This window comes from Tubulanus polymorphus, chromosome 8 (assembly GCF_964204645.1).
Source record: "Tubulanus polymorphus chromosome 8, tnTubPoly1.2, whole genome shotgun sequence".
In the NCBI taxonomy this organism is placed as follows: Eukaryota; Metazoa; Nemertea; class Palaeonemertea; order Tubulaniformes; family Tubulanidae; genus Tubulanus; species Tubulanus polymorphus.
Genome location: NC_134032.1, coordinates 14681860 through 14709158, shown reverse-complemented (window position 1 = coordinate 14709158; position 27299 = coordinate 14681860). Strand labels below are relative to the sequence as shown.

The 27299-nt window shown below is 41.5% G+C and overlaps 1 protein-coding gene across 1 annotated transcript in view; it reads left to right on the top strand.

The window, feature by feature from the left end:
- The window catches only part of LOC141909513 (tudor domain-containing protein 7B-like), a 40898-nt gene that overhangs the window by 3670 nt on the left and 9929 nt on the right, over positions 1–27299 (top strand). Inside the window, exons 7-24 of the mRNA XM_074799937.1 lie at positions 33–117; positions 1025–1213; positions 1975–2058; positions 2962–3036; positions 3115–3234; positions 3661–3737; positions 3820–3953; positions 4611–4695; positions 4966–5009; positions 5863–5974; positions 6237–6356; positions 6488–6634; positions 9428–9518; positions 9618–9716; positions 10422–10522; positions 11979–12230; positions 25952–26179; positions 26727–26858. Of these exons, the coding sequence (XP_074656038.1) occupies positions 33–117; positions 1025–1213; positions 1975–2058; positions 2962–3036; positions 3115–3234; positions 3661–3737; positions 3820–3953; positions 4611–4695; positions 4966–5009; positions 5863–5974; positions 6237–6356; positions 6488–6634; positions 9428–9518; positions 9618–9716; positions 10422–10522; positions 11979–12230; positions 25952–26179; positions 26727–26858 (2175 nt within the window). The remainder of the gene's footprint in view (positions 1–32; positions 118–1024; positions 1214–1974; positions 2059–2961; positions 3037–3114; positions 3235–3660; positions 3738–3819; positions 3954–4610; positions 4696–4965; positions 5010–5862; positions 5975–6236; positions 6357–6487; positions 6635–9427; positions 9519–9617; positions 9717–10421; positions 10523–11978; positions 12231–25951; positions 26180–26726; positions 26859–27299) is intronic.

Sequence of the window (27299 nt, the reverse complement as noted above, 5' to 3'; positions counted from 1 at the left end):
TATGTTACATCTTTTTGTTCTTCAACGTTTAGAGAATCGCTCAGCCTGGTGCCGGCAGTGGTGAAGCTCCTTCTAGATTCCGCTCAAAGTCACCAAATGATATGAACAACAAATGGCGTAAGTGTCTCTTCAAATAGAATAATCCCTGCTGACTAAGAATAAAGAGAGTCTGAAATTTTTCCTTGAGCTAGTGTAGTTTATTCAACGTTTCGACTATATCCTAATAGTCATCTTCAGGAATACTGTATTCCTTGAGCTAGTGTAGTTTATTCGACGTTTCGACTTTATCCTAATAGTCATCTTCAGGAATACTGTATTCCTTGAGCAAGTGTAGTTTATTCGACGTTTCGACTATATCCTAATAGTCATCTTCAGGAATACTGTATTCCTTGAGCTAGTGTAGTTTATTCGACGTTTCGACTTTATCCTAATAGTCATCTTCAGGAATACTGTATTCCTTGAGCTAGTGTAGTTTATTCGACGTTTCGACTATATCCTAATAGTCATCTTCAGGAATACTGTATTCCTTGAGCTAGTGTAGTTTATTCGACGTTTCGACTTTATCCTAATAGTCATCTTCAGGAATACTGTATTCCTTGAGCTAGTGTAGTTTATTCAACGTTTCGACTATATCCTAATAGTCATCTTCAGGAATACTGATGTTGTCTTCATTATAACCATTGATGAAACACTCTGAGTCCCTGGTATAAAGATAATATAAAATCCCTGTACACTAAGAGTAAAAAGAACCAGAAATGTTTCGTTCAGCTAATTTAGTTTATTCGGCTTTCGAACTCATAGTCGCCTTCAGGAATCCTGGCGCTATAACAACATTATGAGGAATATAAACATTGAGCAATATAAAAACAGTGACAAAAATCAAAACAAATTTAGAATTTGACAAGTTTTTCATTCTGATGTAGGATTTTCATGTTATAATTGTAAGAATGATGTTCATGAAATAAGAATGTTTAAAACTGTTCAATACCTTCTTAAGTGATTTTATCGTTTCTTTCACAAACAGGAGATTCGAATCAGGTCCAGCAGCAGCAGCCGCCGCAGCCACGCCCGTCGGCGTCCACCTGGGGTCGACCGATCACCAATCAACGACCGATACAACGGAACGTAGCGGTTCCCGATTTCCTCGTGGATGAGCTACACACAAATTTCAAGTCTTTACTTCATTGTTACGTGCAAAAAAAAGGAATCGTCAGTGAGTTTTATATTGATAGCGATATCTCATTCAAATATTCAGGTTCCCTTCGACTCCTTGTCGAAAACTTCTAAACCAAAAATGTTTTTCAAGGTCCTTGAATATCCTTAAATTTTAGCAAAATGCCCAAAATTCCTTGAAAACTCCTTGAATTTTGAGAAATTGGCAACTTTAAGGTTTTAAGGTTTTAGGCCTGGTCAGTAGAGAAATGAAAATGTTATCATGTATCAGTGAAATATTTTGGCACTGGACTCAATAGTCGTGATCAAGGCTGAGCCCTACCTCTGATTCTGAGTCAGTCATAGGCCTGATACAAGCATATTCCACTAAATTAAATGGTTTAAGCGGTAACTGAATTAGAAACTAAGTTTATTAAGGACTGAATTAACAGTTTACTGAGATAAATCGTACCGATTTAGGAGGAGTTTACTTTAATTGGGATTTGAAACTGATACATACACTCCTCGAAATTTGAAATCTTCTCCTTGAATTCTGGAATGACTGATCTATAGGGACCCTGTTTGATAATGATATCTCGTTCAAATATTTATTTAAAAGAGATCATTTTGATAACCTGTAATTAAGAATCCTCGGCCAAGTTCCACAGTTGTGAGTTAGAGTTAACTCTGAGTTAAAGTTAGTTCATTTAACTCGGAGAGTTAAATCTTAACTCACAACTGTGGAACTGGGTCCTCATGTTTCAGTTTTGACCCCGGGCTCTAGTTTTCTTTAAATCGCATTTTAAAATATTTTAATTTCAGCCGGTTTGATGTTCAATACGCTCCCGTCAAAAAATGGTTTCATCAGTTCAGTAAGAATCCACGGGCAAACATTTGGATGTAATCGTAAGTGTCACGAGGTCGAAATCGCATAATAGGCTCACGATTCAGTTGCGCATTAGTAACCTAAGTTGTTCTTGAATCACAGGACTGGTCTTGTTAGATTGGCTGTAGAACCAAAATTAGCTTAGACTGGTCTTAAGTTGTTAGATTGGCTGTAGAACCAAAATGAGTTTAGACTGGTCTTAAGTTGTTAGATCGGTTATAGAACCAAAATGAGCTTAGACTGGTCTTAAGTTGTTAGATTGGTTATAGAACTAAAACGAGTTTAGACTGGTCTTAAGTTGTTAGATTGGTTGTAGAACTAAAATGTGTTTAGACTGGTCTTAAGTTGTTAGATTGGTTATAGAACTAAAATGTGTTTAGACTGGTCTTAAGTTGTTAGATTGGTTATAGAACCAAGATGAGCTTAGACTGGTCTTAAGTTGTTGTTAGATTGGTTATAGAACCAAAATGAGTTTAGACTGGTCTTAAGTTGTTAGATTGGTTATAGAACCAAGATGAGCTTAGACTGGTCTTAAGTTGTTGTTAGATTGGTTATAGAACTAAAATGAGTTTAGACTGGTCTAAAGTTGTTAGATTGGTTATAGAACCAAAATGAGTTTAGACTGGTCTTAAGATGTTAGATTGGTTATAGAACCGAAATGAGTTTACACTGGTTTTAAGGTGTTAGTTTATAGAACTGAAATAAGCATAGATTTGAATATACAATGTTACTGTGCAATATGCTTCAGGTCTATGTATACGTCTAAGTGTCTGAAAATGTTATCATGTATCAGTTAAATATTTTGGCACTGGACTCAACAGTCGTGGTCAAGGCCGAGCCCTACCTCTGATTCTTATCTATCAATTTGTATGATGTTTTGAAGTGATAAGTCGCAAATGTTAAATATTTCCATAAATTTTCAGAAACTTGTCCGTCAAAAAAAGCCGCAGAAAACCTCGCCGCAAAAAACGCTTGCATCGCATTCGATATTACTGCTGGTGAGTACTGATTATGACCTTGACACCTATTCAACCTAGCGAATGTGTGACCTTGACATTGTGTTTATTTCTCGGCAGACGCAGTAGAAAAAATGAAAGCGCCATCTGGTGTGCGACCAAAAACTAAACGAACGAAAGCGACGAACGCTTCGCGAGGTCCGTCGTTCCAGGATATGAACCTTGACGGGTATAACGAAGGTAAGATCCAGTTCCACAATACCAATTCCACAGTTCCAGATTCAAGTTCCACAGTTCAGCATTTAAGTTCCACAGTTCGGGATTCAAGTTCCGCAGTTTGGGATTCAATTCCACAGTTCGGGATTTCAGTTCCACAGTCCCAGATTCAAGTTCCACAGTTCAAGATTCCTCCACAGTTTGGGATTCAAGTCCACAGTTCAGGATTTCCCACAGTTCGGGATTCAAGTTCGACAGTTGGAATATTCCAGTTGTATCTTGATTGCAATTCGGAACCGGGTTTCACAAAAAAAACGAAACTTAGAAATTCTCTTGCTATTGGCAACTTCATGTTCTCAATGTGGTCTTCTATTTAAAATTAATCATTTTAAGACTTAAAAAATTTTCATGAATGTCAACCGTTGCTGTAGTTTGATGATGAATTTTCAGACGAATTTGGTCCAATAATTAGTTCGAGATTAACGTGCTCCGCCGACCTTGAAACCGTAAAAAGTCGAGTCCGAGATGTGAGTATGAATTTGAGGAAACGTCTCGTGCGTTTCTCGATTTCTTTTATCGCGTTGATTTTCTCCATGCGTATTGTTGTAGTTGGTTGCTACGAAACCGAACGGACTTTTCGCGACTCGACTCGAGGTGATGTACAAAGAACAGTATAACGAAGTTTTACCCGATCGAATCGAGGATCGACTCGAAGAATGGATGGATATCGTTAAAATGGAAAAGTAAGAAAATCTTAAAACGAAAGAAAAAACTTAATTTTCTCCAAAGAGAAATAATTACATTTTATTAAAGAAAATTTCAAACTCATAGAAGCAAGAGAACTGGTTTTTTCCCCGTGACACTGACCCTGACCTGTGACACTGACCCCGACCCAGTGGCACTGACCCTGCCCCGTGAAGCTGATCCCAGCCCATTGGCACTGACCCTTCCCCGTGAAGCTGATCCCGACCCAGTGAAACTGACCCTGCCCCGTGAAGCTGATCCCAGCCCATTGGCACTGACCATTCCCCGTGAAGCTGATCCCGACCCAGTGAAATTGACCCTGCCCCGTGAAGCTGATCCCAGCCCATTGGCGCTGACCCTTCCCCGTGAAGCTGATCCCAGCCCAGTGAAACTGACCCTGCCCCGTGAAGCTGATCCCAGCCCATTGGCGCTGACCCTTCCCCGTGAAGCTGATCCCAGCCCAGTGAAACTGATCCTGGCCCAGTGGCACTGATCCTGCCCCTTGAAACTGATCCTGGCCCAGTGGCGCTGATCCTGCCCCTTGAAACTGATCCCGGCCCAGTGGCGCTGATCCTGCCCCATGAAGCTAATTCCGGCCCATGAAGCTAATCCCGGCGTAGTTAGTTCGATTGCTGATGATACATTTTCTATTTCAGTCCAGTCGGAGCAAAAAATACATGTATTTTATACCCCGTTCTACAGAGTACCATCTCAGTGACCAATAATTCGTACGTGTTTGCTGTGAGTATTCAATCATATTTATCTACCACATAATGTAGAAATCGATGGTAATATGACACCAGGAACAGTTTCACAAAAAAGTTAAACTCGAATTATCGATGGAATCGCTATTGGTTAATTCATGTTTTTGATGAGGACAACAATTCAAACCTAACCGTTTTAGGCTTAAACTTTTTCGTGAAACTGGGCTCAGGAAGAGTTCATAGGATTGGAAATTAATTTTTTTTTCAACGAAACTAATTTTTATTCTGATGCGTGTTTTCTTTCCAGAATGAAAAAACGGAAATACCTCCGCCGCGAGTCCCCGGAATCGGGTAAGTTACGTCTGCTAAAAGTTGACGCAATTTCAGTCCATTCCTGATTACTACGTTCGCGCCTCGAATATTCAACAATTACAGTATAAACTTCGTCTTAACTCGTACCAGATGCTAAAATATAACAGAGTTAGGTGAAGTCAGAGTATCATAAAAAAATACGCTGGGAAGTCAGAGAATAATTTAGTTTCAGTCGTAGTTAGTCAAAAGTCCATGTTGACTATGTGATAGATTGGGCGCAAGGTCTACTTATCAGTGACTACCACGTACTAGTCCAATTTGTGAAAAAACCAACTAAGATTGGCTGCATGCTCTACTTATCAGTGACTACTAGTCCAACTAAGATTGGCTGCATACTCTACTTATCAGTGACTACTAGTCCAACTAAGATTGGCTGCATGCTCTACTTATCAGTGACTACTAGTCCAACTAAGATTGGCTGCATGCTCTACTTATCAGTGACTACTAGTCCAACTAAGATTGGCTGCATGCTCTACTTATCAGTGACTACTAGTCCAACTAAGATTGGCTGCATACTCTACTTATCAGTGACTACTAGTCCAATTTGTGGACAAAGCAACTAAGATTGGCTGCATGCTCTACTTATCAGTGACTACTAGTCCAACTAAGATTGGCTGCATGCTATACTTATCAGTGACTACTTGTCCAACTAAGATTGGCTGCATGCTATACTTATCAGTGACTACTAGTCCAACTAAGATTGGCTGCATGCTCTACTTATCAGTGACTACTAGTCCAACTAAGATTGGCTGCATGCTATACTTATCAGTGACTACTAGTCCAACTTTTGGAAAAAGCAACTAATTTCTATAATTGTTTATGTTTGTTTTAGTGAAAGTGTTCAAGTGTTTTTATCGTTGTACGAAAATTGTCAAGAGTTCTACGTTCATCGTCGTGACTCGAACATCGATGAGATCATGGCGGCCATCAGTGATATTTACGACGTGAGTATAGTTGGAAATATCTCGCATCGATCAACGGTGTATCGTGGTATTCAAACTATAGCCTTTCAGTCACTGCCTCCTGTACCGTGGCATTCAAACTATAGCCTTTCAGTAACTGACCCCTGTACCGTGGTATTGATAGCCTTTCAGTAACTGACCCATGTACCGTGGTATTCAAACTATAGCCTTTCAGTCACTGCCCCATGCACCGTGGTATTGAGAGCCTTTCAGTAACTGACCCCTGTTGGTTGGTATTTTCTAGAAACGAGCCAGTCCAAAGTGTCTTCAGACGCTGGTGAAGGGAACGTATTGTGTGGCTCAATATTCCATGGATCAGCAATGGTACCGAGCTCAAATACTATCTACTCGCACTTCGGCAAAAGTAAGTCTTCTCAACGCCTGAACATATCTTGATTTGAGTTAACTCTAACTCACAACTGTCGAACTGGATCCTGAGTCCCGCGAAATATTCAAGATTTTCCAAACGGTTTATTTGTGTTTGTTTCATTATAGTTTGAACCAGAAGCTGAAGTTTTGTTCATTGATTACGGAAATACAGAATATCGCCCTAAAGATAAACTGAAACGAATATTAAAGAACATTTGTAGTTTTCCTGTTCAAGCAATAAAATGTTCGTTGTTTGGAATTCTTCCAAAAGAGGTGTGTATCATTAAACTATTAAACTTTCCTCTGATCTCAGTTTGATGGTACAGTAGACTCCGTTCAAGTCAGATATCTTTTGACTTGAGAGTGATATCTGAGTTGGATGGTACAGTAGACTCAGCTCAAGTCGAATTTTTGACTTGAGAGTGATATCTGAGTTGGATGGTACAGTAGACTCGGCTCAAGTCGGATCTTTTGACTTGAGAGTGATATCTGAGTTGGATGGTACAGTAGACTCCGCTCAAGTCGGATCTTTTGACTTGAGAGTGATATCTGAGTTGGATGGTACAGTAGACTCCGCTCAAGTCTGATCTTTTGACTTGAGAGTGATATCTGAGTTGGATGGTACAGTAGACTCCGCTCAAGTCGGATCTTTTGACTTGAGAGTGATATCTGAATTGGATGATACAGTAGACTCCGCTCAAGTCAGATCTTTTGACTTGAGGGTGATATCTGAGTTGGATGGTACAGTAGACTCCGCTCAAGTCGGATCTTTTGACTTGAGAGTGATATCTGAGTTGGATGGTACAGTAGACTCAGCTCAAGTCGAATTTTTGACTTGAGAGTGATATCTGAGTTGGATGATACAGTAGACTCAGCTCAAGTCGGATCTTTTGACTTGAGAGTGATATCTGAGTTGGATGGTACAGTAGACTCAGCTCAAGTCGAATTTTTGACTTGAGAGTGATATCTGAGTTGGATGGTACAGTAGACTCGGCTCAAGTCGGATCTTTTGACTTGAGAGTGATATCTGAGTTGGATGGTACAGTAGACTCCGCTCAAGTCGGATCTTTTGACTTGAGAGTGATATCTGAGTTGGATGGTACAGTAGACTCCGCTCAAGTCTGATCTTTTGACTTGAGAGTGATATCTGAGTTGGATGGTACAGTAGACTCCGCTCAAGTCTGATCTTTTGACTTGAGAGTGATATCTGAGTTGGATGGTACAGTAGACTCCGCTCAAGTCGGATCTTTTGACTTGAGAGTGATATCTGAATTGGATGATACAGTAGACTCCGCTCAAGTCAGATCTTTTGACTTGAGGGTGATATCTGAGTTGGATGGTACAGTAGACTCCGCTCAAGTCGGATCTTTTGACATGAGAGTGATATCTGAGTTGGATGGTACAGTAGACTCCGCTCAAGTCGGATCTTTTGATTTGAGAGTGATATCTGAGTTGGATGGTACAGTAGACTCCGCTCAAGTCGGATCATTTGACATGAGAGTGATATCTGAGTTGGATGGTTCAGTAGACTCCGCTCAAGTCGGATCTTTTGATTTGAGAGTGATATCTGAGTTGGATGGTACAGTAGACTCCGCTCAAGTCAGATCTTTTGACTAGAGAGTGATATCTGAGTTGGATGGTACAGTAGACTCCGCTCAAGTCTGATCTTTTGACTTGACAGTGATATCTGAGTTGGATGGTACAGTAGACTCCGCTCAAGTCGGATCTTTTGACTTGAGAGTGGTATCTGAGTTGGATGGTACAGTAGACTCCGCTCAAGTCGGATCTTTTGACTTGAGAGTGATATCTGAGTTGGATGGTACAGTAGACTCCGCTCAAGTCGGATCTTTTGACTTGAGAGTGATATCTGAGTTGGATGGTACAGTAGACTCCGCTCAAGTCGGATCTTTAGACTAGAGAGTGATATCTGAGTTGGATGGTACAGTAGACTCAGCTCAAGTTGGATCTTTTGACTTGAGAATGATATCTGAGTTGGATGGTACAGTAGACTCGGCTCAAGTCGGATCTTTTGACTTGAGAATGATATCTGAGTTGGATGATACAGTAGACTCAGCTCAAGTCGGATCTTTTGACTTGAGAATGATATCTGAGTTGGATGGTACAGTAGACTCCGCTCAAGTCGGATCTTTTGACTTGAGAGTGATATCTGAGTTGGATGGTACAGTAGACTCCGCTCAAGTCGGATCTTTTGACTTGAGGGTGATATCTGAGTTGGATGGTATAGTAGACTCCGCTCAAGTCTGATCTTTTGACTTGAGAGTGATATTTGAGTTGGATGATACAGTAGACTCCGCTCAAGTCAGATCTTTTGACTTGAGAGTGATATCTGAGTTGGATGATACAGTAGACTCCGCTCAAGTCTGATCTTTTGACTTGAGAGTGATATCTGAGTTGGATGATACAGTAGACTCCGCTCAAGTCAGATCTTTTGACTTGAGAGTGATATCTGAGTTAGATGATACAGTAGACTCCGCTCAAGTCGAATTTTTGACTTGAGAGTGATATCTGAGTTGGATGGTACAGTAGACTCCGCTCAAGTCGGATCTTTTGACTTGACAATGATATCTGAGTTGGATGGTACAGTAGACTCCGCTCAAGTCTGATCTTTTGACTTGACAATGATATCTGAGTTGGATGGTACAGTAGACTCCGTTCAAGTCAGATCTCTTTTGACTTGAGAGTGATATCTGAGTTGGATGGTACAGTAGACTCCGCTCAAGTCGGATCTTTTGACTTGACAATGATATCTGAGTTGGATGGTACAGTAGACTCCGCTCAAGTCTGATCTTTTGACTTGAGAGTGATATCTGAGTTTGATGATACAGTAGACTCCGCTCAAGTCGGATCTATTGACTTGAGAGTGATATCTGAGTTGGATGGTACAGTAGACTCCGTTCAAGTCAGATCTCTTTTGATTTGAGAGTGATATCTGAGTTTGATGGTGTGCCTACTATGTCTTATGTTAAATAACTAAAACATATCCTTCGAAATATTCAACCCTTTTAATAGGTTCTAGAGTTTAATGATTTGTTTATCTATGTTTAGGGGCATCATGAACAACCGTGCACGTCTGCCATTGAGGAACTCGTCGGAGGGGGCGACAAACCCCTCAAAATGGAGTTTGTCGAAATAACCGGTAAATTCTCTGATCAAATATTCGAAAGTTCTTCCCGCCAACGATCGACGGTCGGTTTCGATAATTTTCGTTGTCGGTTATTTTCGGTTTTTCTTGCAGATGAAACGTGCGAAGTAAAAGTCTGGAATTCGGATCGGGTTTTGATTAACGACGAACTCGTTAAACGAGGCCTCGTTAAAGTGCGAATCGTTGAACCAGGTAAATGAATACAGTCTTTCTGTTACGAGTTGGCCGGGGAACTCAACGACTACGTGGCTGTCAGCAGCTCGCCGGTATTTACCGTTGCTGAGAGCGGCTTTCATGATGTCACAAATGTAAACACTGCCTACATTCAAACTACACGTGATTTTAACCAATCAGAATGCGAGTAAACATTATCATAAATTATGTGAGGGAATTCCATGGAATCCCCTACGCAACGGGTCATTGACACTATTGATCATGGGAAGTACCAGTGGAACTTACCCCTGTAAACCAAAATGGCGGAAATTCCGTCTGCAGCGGGCGATTTTGAATTTGAATATTCTGGAGTGAATGAGTTAAGTCAATTCATATTCGATTGGCATCGATCTTTTTTTTAGATATTTCTCTTAATTTTCAGCGTAAATATCTCAAATAGGTTTTAATCGAATCAGTAGAATTGTGCAGTTGTCGTTTTTATATCCATTTTTTGACGAGTCGAAGGATTGATGAATATTCCCGAAAATTGAGCTATAAATCGGCGGCGAGAACAACCGCCATGAAGACGTTTATGATTTTGTTGCACGCATGCGCAATGAGGCGGGGACGCGTCAATTTTATCATGGGGGTGGGAGTAGCTTCTTGTTGCCAAGAGACCAATCGACGTTCGTGTTCGTTTCACTTTGTTGCGCGCTTTAATCAAACGTATTTCTCTCTTTGCAGATTTATTAGAAATTCCTCAAAAACAATTTATCGACGTTTTCGTGTCACATATCAAAGGCACGACGGAAGTGATCGTTCGATTAGTCGGCGAAAAGTTTTCTGTAAGTATCTCTCGATCGTTCGATCCAGAGGGGCCAAATCTGAGTACTGCTTAACCCTTTCAGTGCGTCTACACCACAGTGCGGTGTATAAATCAGTGCTGAATAACTTTACTTAACCCTTTCAGTGCGTCTACACCACAGTGCGGTGTATAAATCAGTGCTGAATAACTTTACTTAAACCTTTCAGTGCGTCTACACCACAGTGCGGTGTATAAATCAGTGCTGAATAACTTTACTTAAACCTTTCAGTGCGGTGTATAAATCAGTGATGGATTTTGCTAGCATATCGCACTGCGGTGTATCGATGTAATTAGTAATTAGTAATTATCTCTCTTGAAAAATGGCAGCACCTGTCAAACATAGTAAAATACTAATAACTAACGATACACCGCACTGCGGTGTAGACGCACTTTAGTGCTATTCCCGTTATTCAACACACTAGGGCGGAATTTTTTAGAATTTTCAAATTATCTCGAGCACTATAGGGTATTTATTGATTTGTCAGCACTGAAAGGGTTAAAGTGATATTGTGTCTCTCGAGTAGCTGGTTGAAGGCCCGATGCCCCGGTGGGGAATTCAGGGGTCCTCGCCCGAAGAATTTCGAAATTTTAGTGTCTCTCAGACGCTATCTCCGCAATTTTAGAACAGAAATTATCGTATAAAAAACAAATTGGAAATGAGGGCCTGTGGTGCACCACTTCACTACCAGGTATCACATGTATCCCCCACATGTATCGGAGAGAGACAAACATGATCCATGTTTGTATGTGACGTCATATACAGGCAAATATTGACTGTATTGAGAATGAGGTGGTACTCAAGATCCCCCTCCCCCCACACACAACATTCGGTACTCGAGATAGGCTGGATCCGCCGCTGGTTTCTCAATATACTCTCATGTAAACAATAATCACAGTTTCCTCATTTTACTGGCGAGTACTCCTTTCCGAGTCATAAAGTCCCTCCTGTTGGGTCTTAGATTGCCGAAAAAGTCCTTCTATGTATTTCTTTTTAGCCAGGCCTTACCACTGAACTGAAAACCGTGTCTTATGTAAAACAATATCCGTAGTTTGGAAATTTTGATGCGAAAAATCCAAGTTTGTTCGGCGGTGCAGTTTTTGGTGGCGACAGTATCTCGAGTCTAAAGGGTTAATAAACAGTATCTCCAGTCTAAAGGGTTAATAAATAGTATCTCGAGTCTAAAGGGTTAAAAAACAGTATCTCGAGTCTAAAGGGTTAATAAACAGTGTCTCGAGTCTAAAGGGTTATTAAACAGTATCTCGAGTCTAAAGGGTTAATAAACAGTATCTCGAGTCTAAAGGGTTAATAAACAGTATCTCGAGTCTAAAGGGTTAATAAACAGTATCTCGAGTCTAAAGGGTTAATAAACAGTATCTCGAGTCTAAAGGGTTAATAACGAATAGATAACTGAGACGATGTTTCGTTGGAATTTCAGGATCTACTCGACGACCTCGAGGTCGAGATGAGCGATTATTACCGTAGTAACAAGTACGCGTGCGAGTCGTCGCCGAGCGTCGGGTCGGTTTACGCCGCCATGCTCAACGACGGCGTCGTATCCAGAATCAAGGTCATCAGTCGTCAAGGCGACGGCGTTGTTTGTTATTTTCTCGATCACGGCGACACGGATACGATCGACGTCAAACAGATTTTTCCGATTAAACCGCAATTCAACACTCTCTCGTATCAGGTAAATTCAAATTTTAAATTTAAAAAAATTTTTTTTTTCAGAACTTTTCCAACTCGATCAGATTCATGACATTTTATATAGCTAGGTTTTTATTTGCGATATGTGTTTGATACTTTATGAATACAGAGGGTGCAGGGGTTGTGTGCGCCTCCTTTACAGAGGGTGCAGGGGTTGTGTGCGCCTCCTTTACAGAGGGTGCAGGGGTTGTGTGCGCCTCCTTTACAGAGGGTGCAGGGGTTGTGTGCGCCTCCTTTACAGAGGGTGCAGGGGTTGTGTGCGCCTCCTTTACAGACGGTGCAGGGGTTGTGTGCGCCTCCTTTACAGAGGGTGCAGGGGTTGTGTGCGCCTCCTTTACAGAGGGTGCAGGGGTTGTGTGCCCCTCCTTTACAGAGGGTGCAGGGGTTGTGTGCGCCTCCTTTACAGAGGGTGCAGGGGTTGTGTGCGCCTCCTTTACAGAGGGTGCAGGGGTTGTGTGCGCCTCCTTTACAGAGGGTGCAGGGGTTGTGTGCCCCTCCTTTACAGAGGGTGCAGGGGTTGTGTGCGCCTCCTTTACAGAGGGTGCAGGGGTTGTGTGCCCCTCCTTTACAGAGGGTGCAGGGGTTGTGTGCGCCTCCTTTACAGAGGGTGCAGGGGTTGTGTGCGCCTCCTTCACAGAGGGTGCAGGGGTTGTGTGCGCCTCCTTTACAGAGGGTGCAGGGGTTGTGTGCGCCTCCTTTACAGAGGGTGCAGGGGTTGTGTGCCCCTCCTTTACAGAGGGTGCAGGGGTTGTGTGCGCCTCCTTTACAGAGGGTGCAGGGGTTGTGTGCGCCTCCTTTACAGAGGGTGCAGGGGTTGTGTGCGCCTCCTTTACAGAGGGTGCATGGGTTGTGTGCGCCTCCCTCCTTTACAGAGGGTGCAGGGGTTTGTGTGCGCCTCCTTTACAGAGGGTGCAGGGGTTTGTGTGCGCCTCCTTTGAATGTCTTGTTGCCCTGAAATTTTACCAGGAAAAAAAGATAAATTATTAGTAATGGATTCCTGAAAAGTTTAAATTCATAGCTAGTTCTCTGTATGGTATAACTTGCTTAATTCATATCGGTTTTATTCGGATTTTCATTTATTTCGGACTAAATTTCAGTCCCTTCTAAGTTATTTCCATTCTGATGAGAGCATATAATTCGTATTTCATATTATTCGGGAAGGATTTCCCAGTCCCAGGTCAACCGAACTAAGCGGGTTCTGAGTTCACATTTTCCGATGAGTCGCGGTGCACTTCAGTATGTGATATGCCCTATATTACATGGATGCAACCCTCGCTGAATCAGACCGTAGATCCACCCCCCCATCCGAATCAGACCATAGATCCACCCCTCGATCCGAATCAGACCATAGATCCATCCCCTCGATCCGAATCAGACTGTAGATCCACCCCTCGATCCGAATCAGACCGTAGATCCATCCCCTCGATCCGAATCAGACTGTAGATCCACCCCTCGATCCGAATCAGACCGTAGATCCACCCCTCGATCCGAATCAGACTGTAGATCCACCCCTCGATCCGAATCAGACCGTAGATCCGCCCCTCGATCCGAATCAGACCGTAGATCCGCCCCTCGATCCGAATCAGACCGTAGATCCGCCCCTCGATCCGAATCAGACCGTAGATCCGCCCCTCGATCCGAATCAGCCCGTAGATCCGCCCCTCGATCCGAATCAGACCATAGATCCACCCCTCGATCTGCTGACTGTATTCTGTTTAGTATTCCGTCTATTCAGTCGATTATATTTTTGTCCTACATTTTGCTTTCAAAACGATCTGTGTTATAGTTATCAGCGTATTAAGCATTGTGACTACATGAACCAGTTCTGTAGTATCTAATGTGAATCGTCTATACTAGAACTCTGCTTGATACCCGTTCAAAAATGGCAACTTCTTCCGAACAGGAAAAATTGGCCAAAGCCGACGCCCTGCTACCCGAAGGTCGTCAAATGGTAGAATTGAATGAGAAATTGATAGCAGACGCCGGAGGTCGACGCGAGTTTGAATTTTGTGGCGAGAAATTCGTTAATTTTCAAAACGTCTTTCATTTTCCCGGATACGATTCGGTTACGTTGAATTTACCGGAACAGACAGTAGAGGGCGCTAGAATGTTAGAAATCGGATGCGGAACTGGTTGCGTCAGCGTCGTACATTATTTACGCAATAAATCGAAGCTTAGTTACGTGTTGGCGACCGACATCAACCGACAAGCTTTAGAGAATACTAAAGTGAATTTTGAGCGTTACGCCGTCCCGGGAGACGTGCGATATTCGGACGTTTACGAAAATATTCGCGAAGATGAAAAGTTTGATTTGATTTTCTGGTGCGTTCCATGTTTGTACGTGTCTGCTGATAAATCTGCCGAATTGAGCGTGTTGGATCGTAGTATCGCCGACCCCGGCTACGAGGCTGTCGGTCGGTTTATCGCCGAAGCCCGCGGACACCTCCGCCCGGGCGGGCGGGCGATATTCGGTTTCAGTTGCGCCATCGGAGTTTTCGAAGTTCTTAACGAAAAAGCGATGAAAGCCAATTTGAGACTGGAGAAATTTTGGAGCGAAAAGGTGTTTATCGGATCTGTAGACGAAGACGCAGAACTGTGGAACATTCTTACAATCGGCGATCAATAACTGTATACAATATCGGATAATTCATCGAAATTATCGTAAAATCTTTTTAAAAATGCGGATTATTTTTTTGTGAAAATTATCACAATCTGTCGAATTTTGATAAGTCGGTAATAAAATGAAAATCTCATCGCCAATTTCTCCTTAATTGGCAAACTGTTTGTTAGTTCGGGCTCATATGTACAGCATATAGACAGTTGCGAACTGAACAGATATAATAGCAGTAGCAGTTTGGTGGTTGTTTTTTCGTGGAGAATGGAGGGAGGGAGGGTTAAGATTTATTAATAATACCCTTTAGAACTCGAATATTCGAATGAAAAGACTTGAATACGTAGCTGTCTACAATATTGATATAAAACAGATATCAAACTATCAAACTCTATACGAAAACGTTAATTGATTTCTGAATTTTATATCGTGTCGAATGAAGAGTCTTTCAAATACAGCAGTGTGATGATAACCAGACGCCTGTCACATTTATATTCTATTGATATTCTATTGATATTTTGTGGGATATAACTCAATTCTTTAGAAAATCTACTTAAAGTGAAATTCCAGCTGTGGATATAATAATTATCAGAAATAATCGCTTGCAATTCAGGACTTTTCAACGTGTTTTTTTAAGCCTGGTTCTCGGGTCACTTCATTATCAGATTATTGATAAATTATTTTTTAAATTGAGTAGATTTTTTTATTCCTATCCGGGTCTAGCGCGCGGTACGTGTGTGGTTTATGTCACTTGTCAGTGATTGCTGTTTTTTTATGCTTCCAAAATTTTGTTGACTGCTCATTTGATGTAGTGTGACAGCGAGCGCTGCCAACTACCTGCAACTGTCTGAATATCTGTCTACGACTCTGTCTGAAGGTCTGTCTACGGCTGCTGTCTGAACGTCTGTCTACGGCTGCTGTCTGAATACCTGTCTACAACTGCTGTCTGAACGTCTGTCTACGATTGCTGTCTGAATATCTGTCTACGGCTGCTGTCCGAACGTCTGTCTACGATTGCTGTCTGAACATCTGTCTACGGCTGCTGTCTGAATCCCTGTCTACAACTGCTGTCTGAACGTCTGTCTACGATTGCTGTCTGAACGTCTGCCTACGGCTGCTGTCTGAAGGTCTGTCTACGATTGCTGTCTGAATATCTGTCTACGGCTGCTGTCCGAACGTCTGTCTACGATTGCTGTCTGAAGGTCTGTCTACGATTGCTGTCTGAATATCTGTCTACGGCTGCTGTCTGAACGTCTGTCTAACTACTATCCTTATCGTTAGTAATACTCCTTCGCAAAATGGCAGATACTTTTCTCGATCAAGAAAAACTTGCTAAACGGACAGCGATGTTAGAAGAGGGCCGAGAACTGGTTGAAAATAATCAGAAATTGATAACAGAAGACGGAGGTCGACGCGAGTTTGAATTTTGCGGCGTGAAATTTGTTAATTTTTTCGATGTTTTTTATCTGGACGGTTTCGATCCAATCGCGCTGAATTTACCGGAACAGACAGTAGATGGCGCTAGAATGTTAGAAATCGGATGCGGAACTGGTTGCATGAGCGTCGTACATTATTTACGCAATAAATTGAAGCTTAGTTACGTGTTGGCGACCGACATCAACCGACAAGCTTTAGAGAATACTAAAGTGAATTTTGAGCGTTACGCCGTCCCGGGAGACGTGCGATATTCCGACGTGTTCGAAAATATTCGCGAAGATGAAAATTTTGATTTGATTTTCTGGCACGTTCCTTATACTTTTGTGCCGAGGGAAATGGCTGATGATTTAACGATGTTGGACAGATCTATGGCTGACCCCGGCTACGAGGCTATCGGGCGTTTTATAACCGGAGCCCACGGACACCTACGTCCGGGCGGCAGGGTTATAATGGCTTACTCCGCCGCGTACGGTATGCTTGAAGTTCTCGATGATAAAGCGAAAAAAGCAAACTTGAAACTGAAGAAAATTTGGCACGAATTGGTGAAAATTGGAGAAATGGTTGAAGACTTGGAATTATGGGAAATCCTACAGATAAGCGCTGATGAGTAACTTTAGGGAAAAACGTGGACACAATTTATCGAGATACGGCCCTGGGGTCGGTTCCATAGTGAAGACTTAAGACCAAAAGTGGTCTTAAACCTTAAGACAGGTCTTAAGTCGTTAGATTGGCTATAGAACTAAGTTTGTCTTAGACCGGTCTTAAGTCTAAGCCCTGTCTAATGAACCGGGCCCTGATTTATTTATGCTGAACGCGAGACAAAAGTGGTCTTAAACCTTAAGACAGGTCTTAAGTCGTTAGATTTGCTATAGAACTAAGTTTGTCTTAGACCGGTCTTAAGTCAAGTCTAAGCCCTGTCTATGGAACCGGGCCCTGATTTATTTATGCTTAACGCGAGACAAAAGTGTGTGAAAATCTACACGAGTTGATTGTCTAATGTCTAATGTCTGTTGACTGTTTTGTCTAATGTCAGTTGATTGTAGCCGCTATCACACGAGCATATTTGGCCCGGCCAAATTTGGCCCGGAACAACTGTTCACACGGGTGCAAAATGGGCCCGAGCCTGTTGGGCCCGGACCAAATTTGGCCCGACCAAAAATGTTGGACGAGGCCCGAGCCAAATTTTAGCACCAGACAAATGATTGCGTTTGAATTGCAACTGGCACCGGAAATGATCCACTTCGCTTTGTTTGAGCATTGTTTAGTATCGAGTGAATGGTTTACGTGTGAACGCGCTCTCTTATTAGGCACGGGCCAAATTTGGCGCGAGCCTGTTCCGTGCCAATTTGGCCCGACTGTTTCGTCTAATGTCTGTTGACTGTTACATCCAGTTCAAGTGTAAGTCAATTTATTTCATAGAAAACGTCTATTTAATGTAGTTTGTTCTATGCAGTCATTACTCATGGCCTTCAACTTTTTCCAAATTTTAGCGCGGGTCATTGCTACAGGTTCCAGAAGTGACACACTTCGCTTTGTGTTTAGTATCGAGCGCTCTCAAATTAGACACGAGCCATATTAGACTCGTCTGTGACAGCTGGATAATGAAATTTGTCCTATATTTTGTTATTTATGGTATTTATATTATTTATTTATTTTCGCTGGTTTTTTTTCTGCCATCTACTGTTCAACGTTTATTGAGATAGCACTGAATTACGTTCGCTGAAACTCTATTAGAACTGCTGTTAAAAATGACGGCGTCTGCCAATCAGGAAAAACTCGACGTACCGGAGCTATTGACTCAAGGTCGTCAGATATTAGAATTGAATGAGAAATTGATAACAGAAAACGGAGGTCGACACGAGTTTGAATTTTGCGGAGAAAAATTTGTTAATTTTCATAATGTTTTCTTTATGACGGGTTGCGACTCGTTGGCGTTGAATTTACCGCAAGAGACAGTAGATGGCGCTAGAATGTTAGAAATCGGATGCGGAACTGGTTGCGTCAGCGTCGTACATTATTTACGTAATAATTCGAAGCTTAGTTACGTGTTGGCGACCGACATCAACCAACAAGCTTTAGAGAATACTAAAGTGAATTTTGAGCGTTACGCCGTCCCGGGAGACGTGCGATATTCCGACGTGTTCGAAAATATTCGCGAAGATGAAAAGTTTGATTTGATTTTCTGGCATACTCCTTGTGTTTACATGCCAATTGATAAAGCCGACTGCTTGACGATTCTGGACCGGTCATTGGCCGACCCCGGGTACAAGGCTATCAGTCGTTATATAATGGAAGCCCGCGGGCACCTACGCCCGGGCGGGCGGGCAGTTTTTTGTGGATTTGGAATCTTTGAAATTCTGAACGAAAAGATTAAGAAAGAAAATTTGAAACTGGAGAAAATCTGGCACGGAATGATAAATTACGGCAGTACTGTAGAGGAGGATGTCATACTGTGGCAGGTTGAACCAATCAGTGCCGAGTAACTTTACATAAAATATTTAAACGATATGCTAATGAGGTATCGGACGAAACTGCTGTGGCAAGTGGGGATTATCTTAGTTATTTTATTGATGCTGTAATAGATGACGCAATTGCATACATTGCACGTTTATTTCGATGCTTTTCTTTGCTTATTCCGTATGATACGTATTCATAACATGGTTCCCACAGAACGGGGAAATTGGGAAAAACTTTGGAATTTTGAAATGATAATTCCCGGTTTAGAAATATTTGGGAATTTGAAAATTTTCCTCAAATCAGGGAAATACTTGGGAAATTCATTACATTTCACGTATCGCATTTGCCAAGGGCGGCTCTCTTCAGCAATTTCCCTTGAAAATCACCTTTATCAACCTGTCACCGCTAAAATGTTGACTGTTGCATGACGATATGTGTTCATTTCCATTTGGGAAAATTGAAAAATCACCCGTGAAATTCTTGGGAAAAACCTGGAAATTTTGAATTCATATAACTGTGGGGACCATGTAATTAACATTTTCCTTAATTAGAATTATGTACTGCTAAACGCTATAGTTATTTGTTAGTGAATATGATATCTCTTGTATAACAAAAATAAAGTGTAAAATGCTTAGAAAATAAACTGGTTTTGGTCAAACTTTTTTCTTCAGTTGAATTTAGGAACTGACCCTTTTGAACCGACCCTACAGACTTGTAGTTTCACCGAGTAAGAAGGATAAGCTGAAACTGATCGATGACCTCGACCAACGTGTTACTGGCTATCCCATCAGATGGTGTGATCAACTGCAGCAGTTTGTAAAACCAATTTTCTGAGATAATCCCTGGACTTATGAATGAATGAACTGAATAACTGGTCCCCCATGGAATGAGTTACCTGATTTAAAAAAAAAAAACACTACAACCGCAGTATACGCATAAACCTTGTCTACACTAGCGCGTTGTACCTGGGTTTCAACATACCCGGGTCCAATGAAAACCTGTGAGTAGCGTCTACACCTAACACAGTTCCGGTAAATAAGAATCAACATCTGTAGTGCAAGTTCAAGGTCAATTGTGGCGCCCGAATCCTGCATTGAACGCGGGTTCACTGTCTACGCTAGCAAAAAATGTGGAGTTTTAGGCAAACGCGAGTTCAATGCGAAGTGTGCTCTTCTCTTTCAAGAAGGGTTTCTAAAACCCGGGTTTTGCAGAAAACTCTGCATTGAACCCGTGTTTGGAGCGTAGCGGAGACGCATAGTAGCGGAGACGCATAACCCCCCCCCCCGGGTACAAAATGCTAGTGTAGACGTAGCTATAAATCTGATCAGACACACACACAGCTGTCTCTCAAGCGAATAGCATTTTACGGTGTATTCTGTGCTTGTGCATTGTTCTTACTCTCAATAGACTGAAGAAAAAAAAATACTGTTAAAATGACGACTTCTTTGAATCAGAAAACTAACGAGATTTTGACGGAATCGCGACGTCTGCAAGAAGTCAATCAGAAATCGGTCGCAGACGGCGGAGGTCGATACGAGTTTGAATTTTGTGGCGTGAAATTCGTTCATTTACGCGACGTGTATTATCACCCGGGTTACAACACGGGGGCGCTGAATCTACCGGAACAGACAGTAGATGGCGCTAGAATGTTAGAAATCGGATGCGGTACTGGTTGCATGAGCGTCGTACATTATTTACGCAATAAATCGAAGCTTAGTTACGTGTTGGCGACCGACATCAACCGACAAGCTTTAGAGAATACTAAAGTGAATTTTGAGCGTTACGCCGTCCCGGGAGACGTCGGATATTCTGACGTGTTCGAAAATATTTGCGAAGATGAAAAGTTTGATTTGATTTTCTGCCATACTCCCTATCTTTATCTCTCGATTGATAAAGCTGCAGATTTAACTATGCTGGACCGAGCTTTGGTCAACCCCGCGTACGAGGCTATCGGGCATTTTGTAACCGGCGCCCACAAACATCTACGCCCGGGCGGGAGGGCAGTTTTTAGTTTCGGAAGCGGTTATGGATTCATTGAAGTTCTGAACGAAAAAGCAAATGAAGTGAATATGAAACTTGAGAAAATCTGGCACGAAACTTTGACCTACAGCGAAATTTTGTGCGAAGATCTCGAGCTGTATGCATTATGTAGATGGGGAATTAAATTTGTTTTATCATTTTCAGCATTGGTTGACGTCTATTGATACAAATATCTTGTATAAAAGCGTTTCAAAATAATCTCCGAGAACTCTGTTCATTACAAATCCTTCCAGTGGAGGAACTACAATAACATCGATACAGGAATAAATCAATAAGAATCAATAATATTTATCTATGAAGAATGTTAAATTGAGACTCTAAAAGTCGTATCTCGCCAATGCTAGTAAAATGGATCGAAAAAATAGTAGTACGAAAAAAAAGCGCCGACTCTTCTCATTTTCATATTAACTTCAAATTGTCACTCCGTTCACGTAAAACATTAGAAACAGCTGAAAATGACTAAAAAAATGTTTCAATTATTCCCCACAACGTAGCGTCACCAGATTTCTGATTTAATGGTCCAAAAAGTTATTCGATCGCATTTTTCTCGTTCGTTATCTGGTAGATGAGAGCGGGTACTTAATACCGCAGTATGGGCCCATGGGCCTCTTGTTATCTTCATTCACTTCATAATGTAGATCTTACTATGGAAACTGTGCAACCCAAACTTATCTATAGGTCTCAGCGGGGGTCCCTGCACCTCTTCAGCCAGGGCCCAGCAAATACTGGTACAACCCTGAAATATTGAACTTTACTCTTGTCAGATGATTTTCTTAGATGACCCCTTTATCTATGAATTAACTAAATAGGACGATGAGCTTGATATTTTAAAAAAAATGAGAGCGCCAGACACATGAATCAGGTCAGACATTATATAAGGCTAAACTGAAATGATACTTTGTTTCTCCTAATCGGCTGGTGGTTCACTGTTGTTAACTGTGATGAAATTTGTAATCAGTTCATTTCTAAAACTGCTGGGCCCAGTTCCATAGTCATGGCTTAGGCTTAAGACCAATTTAAGTCTTAGTTCTATAACCAATCCAACAACTTAAGACCAGTCTTAAAATTTAAGACCATTTTTGGACTTAAGTCTCGACTGAGGAACCGGCCCCTGGGTCTGTTATGGTTAGCAGGGTATATAGGCAGCTGGTGGGGTCAAGGTGGACTCACCAGAAAGGAGAAACAAGGCATAAATGTTTTTTAGCGTAACTATGATATATTTTCATAACTGAACTATGATCATATCTAATTGTGTCTACTCGAGGCACTGCGCTCTCAGTCCATATACTGATGATCGCTTGTTTCTACTCGATAAACTGACACTGTTAAAATGGCGACTTCTTTGGATCAGAATAAATTGGAGAAAACTAACGAAATGTTTACGGAATCGCGACGTCTCGCTGAGATCTATGAAAAGTTAATAGCAGACGATGGAGGTCGACACGAGTTTGAATTGTGCGGCGAAAAATTTGTCAATTTTCGAAATGTATATTATTACCCAGGTTTCGATTCGATGGTAATGAATTTACCGGAGCAGACAGTAGATGGCGCTAGATTGTTAGAAATCGGTTGCGGAACTGGTTGCGTCAGCGTCGTACATTATTTACGCAATAAATCGAAGCTTAGCTACGTGTTGGCGACCGACATCAACCGACAAGCTTTAGAGAATACTAAAGTGAATTTTGAGCGTTACGCCGTCCCGGGAGACGTGCGATATTCCGACGTGTTCGAAAATATTCGCGAAGATGAAAAGTTTGATTTGATTTTCTGGCATACTCCTTGTTTTTATCTCCCGATTGAAAAAGCCGGAGATTTGACGATGTTAGATCGAGCTATGGCCGACCCCGGCTACGAGGCTCTCGGGCGTTATATTACTGGGGCCCAAACTCACCTACGCCCGGGCGGAAAGGCAGTTTTCAGTTTCGGAAGCCATATTGGATTTATAGAAGTTCTTAAGGAAAAAGCGCTGAAAGTGAACCGGAGGTTGGAGAGAATTTGGCATGAAGTAATTTTCTTAGGTGAAATATTATCCGGCGATGTAGAACTGTGGCAAGTGTCTGTGTAACTTTTACCAAATCATCCCTAAAATCTTATATAATTAGTAATTACTGAGCCCATGTTGGACCAGAAAAAATTTGACGAATCCGATGAGATTGTTGAGAACTATCGACGTCTGCTTGGAGTAAATGAGAAATTGATAGCAGACGACGGAGGTCGACGCGAGTTTGAATTTTGCGGCGCGAAATTTGTTAATTTTCACGAGGTTTACTATTTGACGGGAAACAATACGATGGCGCTGAATTTACCAGAACAGACAGTAGAGGGCGCTGAATGAAAAAGCAAATGAAGTGAATTATATGAAACTGGTGAAAATCTAGCACGAACAGTGAAATGTTATCCGGAGATCTTGAGCTGTATTGAGTTTATACGACAAGCGTTTGGACCACTCTGGGTTTCTGGTGACAGAGCCCTGTGTGCGTTACGCGCTGCCGGCCCTTTTGATTGCATTATTATATAACTGTCACCTGTCTGTTCTTCATTGTATTACACTCTTGAATTATTTTCATTATTAAATTTTATTGAGTTCAATAAAGTTCTCTTGTATTGTGTATTCATGAAAAAAAAGATATTTAATGATGCATTCATTTCTTTTTTTTGATTGTATCAATGATGTAAGTGATAACTCTAAAAGTCCCAAGAGCGTGAATGGATTTCTGTGGGGACTGACAAAGCTTTCTGTTCTCTCAACAAAACTTCTAATTACATGTCACAGTTGGTCAGCTGACTTAGGGGTGAACTGTGATTGGCTGAGAAGGATTACATGTCACAGATGTTTAGCTGACCTAGGGGTGATCTGTGATTGGCTGGCTAGGATTACAAGTCACAGTTGGTCAGCTGACCTAGGGTTTATATGTGATTGGCTGGCTAGAGTCATGATGTCATTGGTGGTCATGTGACCTAGGGCTAGGGTTAGGGTTTGATTGGCTGGCTAGGAGTATGATGTCACTGGTGGTCATGTGACCTAGGGTTAGTGGTTTGGTAGAGATACATGTCACTAGTGACTGGTGCATGTAACATGCAGTCATGAATGGTGCCAGTTCACTCCAATGTTCAGTCATAGTGTGATATATGTAAAAGCTGATCTCATTTGACTGGTGTTTTAGTATCACAGTTTATTCATTTTCTGTTATAAACTGTGAAATTAAATACAATAGAATCAAACTAACACTTCATTTAAATCCTATGGTTTCAAATAATATATCTGCACACTCTTAGATGTTCCATTAATTTTCTCCGTCGATATTTGGTTTGGTTTTTGAGATTGAAGATCGATCGCTGAATTGGTTTTATGAGGAGGTAAAAGTCAAACGAGATAAGAATGAACCAAAACTAGAGCATCAATTTATACATTAAAGATAAAACTCTGACCTCTGATAACAAATGAATGATAAAGGCACATTTTTACTTGTTATATTCATAAACTGCTTTGTGGAGAAACTGTTAAAATGACGACTTCTTTGGATCAGAAGAAATTGGACAAAACTAATGAGATCGTGGCGGACTGTAGGCGTCTGCTTGGAGTAAATGAGAAATTGATATCACAAGACGGAGGTCGACACGAGTTTGAATTTTGCGGCGAGAAGTTCGTAAATTTTCACGACGTTTACTATATGACGGGTTACGAGTCGATGGCGCTGAATCTACCGCAAGAGACAGTAGATGGCGCTAGAATGTTAGAAATCGGATGCGGTACTGGTTGCGTCAGCGTCGTTTATTATTTACGCAATAAATCGAAGCTTAGTTACGTGTTGGCGACCGACATCAATCGACAAGCTTTAGAGAATACTAAAGTGAATTTTGAGCGTTACGCAGTCCCGGGAGACGTGCGATATTCCGACGTTTACGGAAATATTCGCGAAGATGAAAAGTTTGATTTAATTTTCTGGCATACTCCATATCTGTACGAGCCCGTCGATAGAGCAGATGAATTAACGATGTTGGATCGCTCTTTAATTGACCGAGATTACGAGGCTATCGGCCGTTTTATAACGGGAGCCCACGGACACCTACGTCCGGGCGGGCGGGCCGTTATCTGTTTCGGTAGCGGTTTAGGATTCATGGAAATTCTCGCCGAAATAGCGAAAAAAGCGAATTTGAAATTGGAGAAAATTTGGCATGAAACGGTCGCCTACGGAGGCAGTTTAGAGGAAGATATTGAATTGTGGCAAGTCGTACAAATCAGTGCTGAATAACTTTACTTGAACCTTTCAGCGCGGTGTATAAATCAGTGCTGAATAACTTTACTTAAACCTTTCAGTGCGGTGTATAAATCAGTGATGGATTTTGCTAGTACATCGCACTGCGGTGTATTGATGTAATTAGTAATTATCCTCTTGAAAAACATCGCACTGCGGTGTATTGATGCAATTAGTAATTATCCTCTTGAAAAATGGCAGCACTTGTCAATCATAATGAAATACTGGTAACTAACAATACGCGCAACGACCCAGGATTTTCTTTCTCTTTCTGATTTCCTTCATCATTCGCTCATATATTGTAGTATATGGTAATAAATTTGAGTTTGCTCTCATTGATTTCAATTTTGTATTGTTTGTTTGTTTGTTTGTTGGAATTTAGCGTTGGTCTGCCTTACAACCTCAAGCAACTTGTTGCGACGCGGTAGCAGAAACCTGTCTATTCCCTAGCGCATTCATGTTTCAGCGGACACAATTGTTCTTCCAGTTGCAACCGAGGGCATCCCCCTTCAGATACAGCTCTTAGGGCCCGAGGGTGTCCTCCTCAAATATGTTAATCTTCATATAATATGTAGTAATCAAACAAATTTTTATACTCACGTTTGAAATTAGTTTATTCAACCAAAATTAGCTGCTACAGAAAAAATTCAATCGGTGCTGATTGGTCAATATTTGAACGATAGTGCACTACGATATAGCTGTATTGGCAACATAGGAGTAAATTCGAAGTAGAACTCTAGGGGGCAGCACTGTATTATCAGGGTGGTAGTGAACGTGTAATCCTCAAAACAGAATGATATCTCTGGAGAACAGTTACCCTCAAAACAGAGTTAAGTTGGTTATGTTTAATCAGTTACTGTTTTAAACTGAGTTGATTAAAATGTTTTTCGTTTATTATTCCAGGCGGTGACGTGCTCGCTGGCCGGACTCGAGGATTTCAACGAGAAAGACAGCGTCATCGAGACCCTTATTCAGATACTGCTGAATAAAACATTCATAGCTGAGGTTTTAGATCGGTCGGATCGTCTGTCGGTGTTACTGTACGATACGTCTACTGCAGCAGACGTCAATGTCAACGATCTAATCACTAACACGGTCAACGACGAAGAGTTTAGTCCAGTTTTACCGGAGGTATTTCCCGTCAATTTCTTACCTCCCCCGGCTGGGATTCGAACCTGATGACATTGAGATTGCCGCGGTACGAAACCCTGCCACACTAGACCACATGCGCAGCTTAGATGATGTCATTATTAACCAATCAGAAATCCTGTTTTATTTTAGCCTGGGTTTTCCCACTTATAGTTCCACCGTGAAATTTACCTAAGCGATTATACAACGAGCGATCTGATTGGTGCAGCAAGTTTTCGTGCAGCAAAGCTGCGCATGTCCCTGCGCACCGGGTCTACTCTGGCAGGGGGTCATGCCATTGCTAACTCTAACGATTCTATCTGGTTCTAATCCCTGCCGAGGGAGGATGGTCAATTTGTATCGGGGTTCATCCTTTCCTCGAAAACTCACGCAATTAGAAAAATCTAGAAAAATATTTGCGAAACTTTAAAACATTGCTATTCGAGTTTATGATATTGAAAGCGAAGTGATTAGTCAAAAATTTCCAGGTTTAAGTATTCATATTCCATGTATTTCTAGGATAAATTGTTAATATTTTGTGTATTTCTAGGAGGGTGGCATTCTAGAGGTTGTCGTCACACACGTCGCTGATAACGGTTTAATTCATGTTCAAATAGCCAATCACCCGGGTATCAAACGACTCGATCTGTTGATGCAGGATATCGAAAAACATTTCTCGAAGGTGCGTATTGAAGCTAACCGTGATCTTCGCAGAATTTTTTAATACTGTCTGTTTTCTTTTAATTTTCTGAAGATGGCTGCCACAGATAAATTGAAGTTTGAGCAGTATATAAGCTGTTTGCGTCTGCCTTGGGAATCGATTGCCTAGGATTATCGATTTTAATATGTTATTCGGAAAGATTACTTGACTGGGTCCCTATGATTCCTTGATTCCTTAAAAAACTCGAAAAACCTTTAAAAAGGTGCTTGAAACTCCTTTAATTAGAGCAAAATTCCCAAAATTCCTTTAAAACTCAATTCAATTTTGAGAAATAAGCAATTAGAAATGTTTTTAGTTGTTCGGTAGATAATGCCTAAATTGCCTGAATCGCTACGGTTGGGATTAGGATTTTTTTTAACCGATTAGGTGGTTAAACGAATTAGAAACTGAGTTTAGTTGTTG